Source organism: Mesoplodon densirostris, chromosome X, assembly GCF_025265405.1.
Source record: "Mesoplodon densirostris isolate mMesDen1 chromosome X, mMesDen1 primary haplotype, whole genome shotgun sequence".
Taxonomy (NCBI): domain Eukaryota; kingdom Metazoa; phylum Chordata; class Mammalia; order Artiodactyla; family Ziphiidae; genus Mesoplodon; species Mesoplodon densirostris.
In genome coordinates, this window is record NC_082681.1 from 134,521,091 (window position 1) to 134,531,200 (window position 10,110).

The following is a 10,110-nucleotide window of genomic DNA, read 5'->3' on the forward strand; positions in this document are numbered from 1 at the left end:
AAGCCATTAAATTCTCATTAGCTGTTCTTGCCTGCCAAAGGCTCTGAGATGGATTTTCTCTTGTTGTTTAAAAAAAAAAACAAAGAAAAATTAAAGGAAATTAATGTCATGAGATGGTAGAGAAATGCTAGCACCAAACCTGTAGGTCAGCAGGACCTGTCAACGACTAAGTGACGATTGAAAATGTTGAGTGTTCTTTAAAATGTTTTTTAAGATGTTGAGTGCTTTTTAATTTCATAACACTATATTCCTAAAATCACTTTGCTTAGTGCCTGTGGTTCACGCCCCTCATTTGGTGAGCACAGTGGTGGAGGTGTAAAATAGCTTGGGCTTAATCCCTGGCCCAGTATACTCCTGTGGCCACTAGTGGTGTGTGTTTAGGATACTTTTGGATTTCATAAAGATGCTAAAGTAGCAGATGGGGAAGGAATAAGGACTTAGCTTGGAGGAATAGCCGTCATCTGACCAGAGTCCAGGTAGAGATCTCACTGTGGTAACAGGATATCGCTAATGGATGGCCTCGGATGTCAGTCTGAAAAATCTGGATTTTATCCAAGCAGGAGCTATTTTTATTTCTGTGGTCCATGTGAAGCGTAGCTGAAATCGTACTTGGGGATATTAATGCAATGAGTTTTCACAACACATTGGAAAGGTCGTTGGAATGACTCAAATCATCTTTCTTTTTTTTTAAATTAATTTTATTTATTTTTGGCTGCATTAGGTCTTCGTTGCTGCACACGGGCTTTCCCTGCGGCAAGCAGGGGCTACTCTTCGTTGCAGTGCACGGGCTTCTCATTATGATGGCTTCTGTTGTTTCAGAGCACGGGCTCTAGGCACATGGGCTTCGGTAATTGTGGCACGTGGGCTCAGTAGTTGTGGCTCGCGGGTTCTAGAGCACAGGCTCAGTACTTGTGGCACACGGGTTTAGTTGCTCCGTGGCATGTGGGATCTTCCCGGACCAGGGCTCGAACCCTTGTCCCCTGCATTGGCAGGTGGATTCTTAACCACTGCACCACCAGGGAAGCCCTCAAATCATCTTTTAAGGAAGTTACTCAGAACCTCCTCTAACCTGCAATGCAATGTGCAATTTCAAACGTAAGTCAGGAGGATCACATTTCAGTAGCTTATGGTTTAACAAAAAATGGGGATTGAGCGAAGTCTAGTGATTTAGGTGTTTGCCAGTGGATGATATGGCTTATGAGGTGCTTGCTAGTTATTCATTGATTGATTTTAAATAGGGTAGTGGCATGATCAGTGCTGTGTGGAGGAGGATTTCTTTGTCCCTAGGGGGCTGCTAAAGTGGTCCAGCTGAGGAGAATGAGGCAGTATGGTGCCAGTAATGGAACAGCATGGGATTAAACCACCTCTCCTGTCATTAAGGGTCTATACCTTATCTGATGCCAGCAAGGGAAGAGCATAGGATAAACCATCCCTGATATCCCAGTGTGAGGTGAGATGCTTAACTCTGTTCTCCAGAACACATACTCAGGCAGTGACCCACAGAATACGATGGAATACACTTGAGTACCGTCCACTGCTCCCTGTAAGCACTACGGAGACAGGAGTTTGGTTCTAAGAATATCCTACCGTATGTCTAATCACAACACATGGCTGAGAAGAAAGGGTTACGTTGTGTCAGAACATGCTTTGCCGTGGTCGCTGGGTGGAACTTCACATCTGCCGCCCCTTGTAAACAGCACCCCGATGAGCCTGACTCTTCACGCGTTTGCTGAGATGAGGTGAACACTGAGGCTTCTTTTTATATGACCAAAGCTCACTGTCCTGACCTTACAGTAAGTAGGCTTAAGTGTAGATATCTCTGGTATGCTAATTTGTTGTTGTTGTTGTTAAGCACAGAAAACATAATGTGGGGGTGGTGTGGGTGGTAGGCATGGAAGGAAGGAAGGAGGGAAGGAAGGAGGGAGGGAGGGAAGGAGAGCAGAGAAGGAGGCTTTCGTCGCTAGGAGACGGTTTCAGTAATCCAGGTGAGAAGACTAATCCAAAACAGCGCTGGGAAAGGACAGCGAAGCCAGGGCATTAAGTATTAGGCTAGACCTAAGGCTACTTGGAGAGTTTTGATAAACGAGACGTTATGTCTGGGAAACATGAAAACGAATCCCAGGGGTTACGAACGATGACACAGATCTAAACGCTTGGTCACATCCAGCCTCTTTGGGAAAAGGCGGGACGGCGTTGGTTCTGGCCACTCCGTAGAAATCAGGTGCTCGTGGATCCAGGACCAAGGCAATGTGGATTCTGTGTGGTGGGAGGTGGATAAAATGGGTAGAATGAAGGTCTCTACAGAAGATACGGCTGTGAGCGATACCTTCACCCTTGTGTATGGAACGCCTCGGAGGCTCTTGCAATTCAGAGATGGGAAGGCCATTGGCTGATAAGCCAATGTATATTACGTCAGAAGAGCAACATATATTCCAACATGTCAAAATACACTTGTGTAGGTCGAGTAGGTGGGATGACATAGTTTTCATTGGTTTTCAGATGCCCTCTCTCCTTTGGATTTTGCTCATATCCTGTCATCAATTTACATTTCAACTTTTGCTCCATCTTTGCAAAAATCAGGAAACAGACAGGAAAGATGGGTTAGATGGAGTTGCAGTCAAAGCCTGCTTTTGAAAGTGACCTTTATTGCCCCAAAGTATTTTAAACTCAGTGAAGGAACGTCTCTACCAGTTGTATAGGACGGACTGAACACACACTTCTTGGTGCAGGAGGTAGTTTTCTTCTTAGAGGTCTAGGGACACATAGTCAACCACGACATGGTTTTAGGGATAAGGAAAACCTTATACCATCCAAAGGAGCATCTCAGAGGGTTCACTGGTATTTTTAAAGCAATCATGTTCCCCATCTCCCGCAAATAAAATGAACCACAGGACCTTGGAGACGCATTTAACCCTCCACTTCTAAGATGATATCGCAAATGAAATATGGCAGGTTAAAATGTATGTTGAGGTGACAAGGAGTATGGATAGGTATTGAGGTTTTTACTAGAGAAAGAAGGTGTGTCTGTTTCATTCTCTCCTTAATCATTATCATCTTCAATTTTACTCATGGGAATTAAAACACACCATATGCTGAAGCAAAGTCTAAACAACAAGGCAGTGGTATCCCGCATAGAGATCTTACTGTCTTTGGGGTGTTCGACAGGGGAAAATGATGAGCCTTCATAAGCGCCGTGAGTTTATCTTGGTTTAAGTCTTCTGACTGTGCATCTCCAAGAACTTTGATAGATTTTTTCGGGCTAAAGTATGCTTACCGGATTTTCAAAATCCTCTATTCTCTGAGAACAAAATAAATGTGTTTCCTTACCTTTCAAATGTACACCGAATTCCATAAAAAATCGACAAATATCCTCCATGAAAAGACACTTTCTTTCCTAGATGCCTTCTCTTCAATAAAAGGTCAGTGCAACTAAAAGACCCAGTTCCGTGAAATCAGATCCATGCAAACATAGTAGGAATCCTCACTCCCTTTCGTTGCTTTTAGAACAATAAAAATCGATGACAAATTTCTCCGTGACAGATTCCAATTAAATAGGAATTTTCCAACAATGTATTTCAGAAGACTCAAATAAAAAAACATGAGGTGCTGTATTAAATCCAACATTTTTCAAAAACATATAAGAATATAAAAATGAATTAAAAGCAGATTATTTTAAAGTTTATAAATGAACACATAAATAAGAAAGCTCATAGTATTAAGACCTATAATTTTTTATATTTTATCATCTCACTAATAAGAGCACAGCAGTTAGTGTGTACTCAGTTATGTGGTAAAATTTCTTTGTCCTGCATATCACATATATAATCATATCTACGATCATATATATACCTATGCATCTATATATGTGTGTGTGTATATAGTATGTTCTGTTGTATACAGTATACTTTTATACAGTATATACTGTACACAGTGTGTAATGTATGCACTGTGGTATACAGTATACTTTTCAACAGTATATACTATATATAATTAACAGTGTACCATATATACAGTATATTATGCAGCATACACTATATCTAGTATATTAGTGTACCATATATACTGGTATACAATATACTTTTATATACTTTTATATAGCATATACTATGTAGAATATAGTATTAGGTATATTCTGTGGCTATATACAGTATGTTATTTATAGTCCTCTCTCGCTAGCAATTTGTAGGTATTCTAATTTATGCATTGCAGAGAGGGATACTATTTATTGAGCTCTTACTACATGCCAGGAATTTTGTAGTTATTATTTAACCTTTCTCACTTCCTTTCCATCCCAGTATTCTTTTCCACTTTATAGATGAGGACGATGAGGCTAAGAGAGGCTTAAGGATTTGCTCAAGATTTCACAGCTCATAAAGAGGGAGAGTTGCAGAACTTAATGTATGGAAATGATTTTGACAACCTCAGACTGAGGGCTAAAGTCCTTCCTTTGGCAGATGCATCTGTTGGTCAAGTGCATCGTTTGCATCCTGCACACTACTTGGGAATGTCTGTAGACTTTAGGTCTTCCAGTGGGACCTTCTGGTTCCCCAGCCTTCTGATACATGAGCAAACAGGCAGTGGCTGAAGGCAGCTTCATAAGAGTGTTATCTGGAAAATAGAAGTTAGAGCACCTGGAGCAGTAGATCTGAGCAAACTGGGTCTGCACATCTGAATGTTCAGTGTCAACTAGGTGGCATTATATCATGCACGATCTCAAATTCATTAAGATGAAACCTGTTTTACAGCTTACTTTAACAAGCCTAAAAAAAATGGAAGAAATGAGAATATGATATCTTTGCAGGGCAGGGGGAGGTTGTTTGTTATCTTAAAAGAGTTAGTTGCAAAGATGTTTCAAGTACCATGTTTTGTGGAGAATCTTTCCATTTTGATGATTCTACTTCTGCCTGTATCCACTTATGTAAATCATAGGAGACTTGTTAGGTTCATAGTTGCCATGCACACTTGAAATCTATAAAATCCCTCAATTTCTTGCATCGTGTGGTACTTTTCCTAAAATCCTTAGCTCTGCATATCTAAAAGCACCGTCTTACCAAACTTCTTAAATCGACGGAATGTTGTTTGATCTTCACGTGACTCCGTCTTCAGAAGGTTTCCAAGTACATACATATTTCTCTTTGTGAGAGAGAACGAACAATTGATGCATAATTTTATTTATCATCTTGTAATTACAAAAGCCAGTTTTTATTTGATTTTTAACATACATTTTAGTTGTAACCACAATATCTATTCATTTACCTAAGAAGCAATTCTTGAGGAAGAAAGAGAATGGCACAAATTTTGGACCATAGCCTCTAAATCAGGATTTCTCAGCCTCAATACTACTGACACCTGGGACCAGGTACTTCTCTGCTGTGGAGGGGCTGTCCTGTGCCCTGGAGCATATTTAACAGTCACCCTGGCATCTACCAATTCATGGCACCACCCTTCACTTATAACAACCAAAAATCATCTCCAGACGTTGCCAGATGCCCTCTTGGGGGCAAATCACCCTGGTTGAGATTTCTGACTCAAAAGTAGTTAAACTTGAAATGCTGAAAATTTTCCAAGACACATTTTTGGTTTCCTTCTTTATCATGGAAGATAATTGGATGCATTAAAAATGTAGAAGTGTTATGAAAATGCTATCATGCTGCCATCAGGAATTATTTTTAAAATAAAGGTAAGGGGATTTTAAAGAAAAGGCAAAATGGTAGCACGTCGGGATTAAAACACCATGTATTTGTTGCTACTTGAGTATTTTGTGCATATCAATAAACACATGAGATTATCTGATTGTAATTTCATTGTATTTGATTAAAATTTACTTGGGAAATGTGGAAGAGTGTGACCTTTCTCTTTTTTTCTCCCTTCTGTCCCCAGTGATCCTAATCAGCCAGTTCCTCAGGACACCAAGTTCATTCACACAAAACCCAATCGCTTTGAGGAAGTGGCCTGGTCCAAGTATAACCCCAAAGACCAGCTCTATCTGCATATTGGCTTGAAACCCAGAGTGAGGGACCATTACCGAGCCACAAAAGTGGCTTTCTGGTTGGAACTCGTGCCTCACTTGCACAACTTGAATGAGATATTCCAGTACGTGTCCACAACCACCAAGGTTCCTCCTCCGGACATGACCTCCTTCCCCTACGGAACTCGGCGATCTCCTGCCAAGATATGGCCCACGACCAAACGCCCGGCCATCACTCCCGCCAACAACCCCAAACACTCCAAGGACCCTCATAAAACGGGGCCCGAGGACACCACCGTCCTCATCGAAACTAAACGGGATTATTCCACTGAGTTGAGCGTCACCATTGCCGTGGGGGCATCCCTACTCTTCCTTAACATCTTGGCGTTCGCGGCGCTGTACTATAAGAAGGACAAGAGGCGCCATGAGACACACAGGCGCCCCAGTCCCCAGAGAAATACCACAAACGACATCGCTCACATCCAGAACGAAGAGATCATGTCCCTGCAGATGAAACAGCTGGAGCATGATCACGAGTGTGAGTCCCTGCAGGCTCACGACACGCTGAGGCTCACCTGCCCTCCAGACTACACCCTCACGCTGCGCAGGTCCCCCGACGACATCCCACTTATGACACCAAATACCATCACTATGATTCCCAACACACTGACGGGGATGCAGCCTTTGCACACGTTCAATACCTTCAGTGGAGGGCAAAACAGTACAAATTTACCCCACGGGCATTCAACCACTAGAGTATAGCTTTGCCGTCTCCTTCCCCTCCCTCTGTGCCTCCCCTCAGCCACATCGAAGAGAGGAAGAAAGAAGCAACATCTCCAAACAAGGAATGTTTGGCATAAGACAAAAAAAAAAACAAAAAAACAAAAAAAAAGCAAAAGGGCAGCCACTGTGTCCTTGCAGACCCTTTCCATTGGCATTTCCCAGTATAACACGATCAACTTCTGACCCTACGAAATGTGAAACGTATACATTGCTGTTACAATACTGCTTTAAGATCTCCACCATCCAGCAAATTTTAGTGCAACTAGGACATCGAAGTTTCAAGGACCTGGATGTTTCCAATGTGACCGTAGAAGCTGACACTCCTGGAACTCAGCCGAGGACACTTTTTTTTTTTTTTAATTACAATTGAAATAAATAAATAAAAGTTCTTTTTGTGCCATACGACAGATGGCTCTACTTAAGTGAAGAAAGAATCTATGGGCTTTTACCCAGCATATGGAGGTGTAATCCAGAGAGAAGGAAAAGTAGAATTTTATTATTAAAATAAAAGAACTGACTATGCAGTTACGTACGTAGAGTTCTGTGCAAAGAGATGTTTTGCCAGCCTGAACTCTATTTAAGAAACTTTGTAAAAATAAAAATTAAAAAATGTGTATAGCTGTGCGTTTAAACAAACACACACAGAGAGAAAAAAAAACAAAAACAAAAAACTTTTATTGGTGTTTTCAGTTTGAAAGAGCTTTTAGCAAGATTGTGCTTTCCATTGTGGTCTGTATGTATATAAATCGATATATACATTAGTCATATCACCTCTGTCTCCTCCAGGACAAAGGAGGATTTTCTTCTTAATTCCTTGTGGCCAACAGACATGGGGTTTTCTAACGTGTTTCATTTGTAGGAGGATGTGATTGTCACACAGCGGACCTAGACCGTCTGTTCGACTAGGCTCTCCCCTTTTTGGGCTGGAAAGTGCATGCGACAGCATTCTTAGGAGACCGTTATTTTTAGGAAAACTTTTATTTTTGTGTGTTAAGCCTTCATGAAGTTGCAACCCCAGGATGGATCCCCAACGTGGAGCCTATTTAAAGCTTGTTGAATTAGAAACACGCACGCACATGCAGAGTGACCGCGGTCGGGGGGAAACAGAATACAAGTCTCGTTCTGTAGTTCTGGTTCTTTGAATCTGTTGAGGAAGAGTTGCTTCCCATCCCAGGGCCCTGCCAAAAAGGAAAAGAAAGCTTGTCTTTGGTAGGACCAAGCTCTGCTGAGTCAATACAGCTCTGTATTCCCCAGCAGCTGCAGAAGGGTTTGGCTGATGAAATACCTGCTCAGCTTAGCTAATCAGATTGAAACAGGGCATGTGTCTTTCCTTTCTGTTTAAGCAGTAAGTCCCTTATTTATCGGTAAGCAGGGATTTTTATTTTTTATATCACTTATGGGATAAAACATATGCTTGTCTGAAACTATTCCATTTGTGGATTTGTGTATCCGTCACTGATCCATGAGTATTACAGAGAGAAAACAAACAAAAGGATAGAACATTAAAAGTGCTTTGCATGGGATTTCTGGGAAGTTAGGATGGCTTCACTGTCAAGATAACACACAGAAATATTCAGTCATTTTAAATTGGTGAGACAGGGATGAGAAGTTTGTCCCTCTGGCACTTTGTCATTTTCTCATCGTCCTTTTAATTTTCCTTAAGGAATCTTTTGCAAGTGTCCTAAAGTGGAAGGAAAAAAAAAGTAACCATGGTGACTTTATGTTTTGTCTTTCAAAAATTATTGCAACACTGGGAAATAGTAGCCAAAGATATTTGAAGATAATGTCTCTGGGCATGGTTCTCGTGGAAACCCAGCATTAAATGTCTTTGCCAAGGTGGACATTCTCCACAAAGTCCAAATTCCTTGTCTCTTTGTATAATCTTTGATTATTGAACCCCTAAACTAAAACTGTAGCAATGTCTATCAAAGTGTTTGAAAATGCCCCCCACCCTAGAAAAAGAGAGTTCTTTTAAAAACGCATACAGATCATCCAATAAATTCTGTTGTTCATCTTGGTTTAAATTTAAGAGTGATTCTCTGTGTATACATATGTGAAATATAATCCCAACTTTGCATAGAGTGAAGCATCACTCCTGCAGCTAGAGGTGTCATGGGTACGATTTTTGTTCATTGTTTTTTAAAGCTATAGTCAGGCCATTTCTGCAAGCTGTATATTACCCCAGCTAAGCTACGACGAATAGGCTCTCCAGGAAACTACAAAGGACGTGACGCTTGGCGCCATTGTGGGTCCGGTATGTTTGTGATGTGAATTCCAGTATTTGTTTAGTATTTCCAGTTGTCTTCTGCTAGCAATATGCACAGTAATGTATCAGGCTTGTGACATTTGGATAAGGAAAAAAAAAGTTCTTGTTAAGTGAATAACTTTAGCTTTTACAAAGGATTATGATCAAAAGCAATTTAATACACCTTAAATGATATTTCTACATGGAAAGGAGTTATAGAATCTTCATAGAGTTCTATGAGAATAAAATATACTTGCTATCTATAAAAAAGAGAAAAAAATAAGAAAAAAAAAACATAAGTTAGAAAAAAACTTTCCTAGGCTTTTATTCTTGACCTTCACTGGCACGCAGGGTTTAATGGTTTCTTGGATTATTATTTTGCGATTTTGTTTTTGATTTTGCCTTAAGTAATGATAGAAGATATATATGGCTGGACACATATGTATAAACTTTTCAGCAGCATTTTTAATAATAAAATATCACAGTATTTTCTAATGCTTTGTGCAAATAATTATGCGTCCATTCTTTTTTTGTAGGTGGCCTATCATATTTATTTTTCCGTCTTTAGATGTCTTTTTCATTTTAAAAACTAAGCAATACATGTGACGTAGGTGATAAATGGCACACTCAATTGGTAATAGATCAGTTTCTTGTGGTTTGTCCTCATGAACAAGTTTTGTGTCCCCGCTAGGGATTTTCTTCTGGCCTGACACTGGAGAAAGGCACTCTGGATGGTGAAACTCATAACAAGAGGATGTTCCCTGAAATGGAACACTTGGGTTTATTAACTTCAGCCACTGCTTCTTCTTATGTTGCTGGGGTTTGAGTTGTGTTTGCCTTAAATCTTTCTAATAGAGAGCCTTATTTGAGTAAATCTCTGACAGCAAGAAATTTATTTGAGTACAACTGGAGAGGCAGAAAATTACTACCATACTGATGAGACCTAACTTGTCCAGTCCTCACATGCACCTGGTCATCCCTTATCTTAACAGTCACGATAGCCCTAAGGGGCAGGCACCTGGATTATTTCTATTTTAAAATTGAAGATGTTGAGAATCAGAAACATTAAGCTTACAAGGCAGCAGCAGAACTCGGATTCAAAGGAAGATCGTGT

General features: G+C 40.5%; 1 protein-coding gene across 4 annotated transcripts in view; it reads left to right on the forward strand.

Annotated features, from left to right (window-relative positions):
* The window catches only part of NLGN4X (neuroligin 4 X-linked), a 342,892-nt gene extending 333,700 nt beyond the window's left edge, over positions 1-9,192 (forward strand). For all 4 annotated transcript variants that reach the window (XM_060087275.1, XM_060087277.1, XM_060087278.1 and 1 more), the window contains one exon: positions 5,881-9,192. In XM_060087275.1, coding sequence (XP_059943258.1) covers positions 5,881-6,730 — 850 coding nt within the window. In that variant the 3' untranslated portion in view covers positions 6,731-9,192. The remainder of the gene's footprint in view (positions 1-5,880) is intronic.
* Positions 9,193-10,110: the final 918 nt, after the last annotated feature.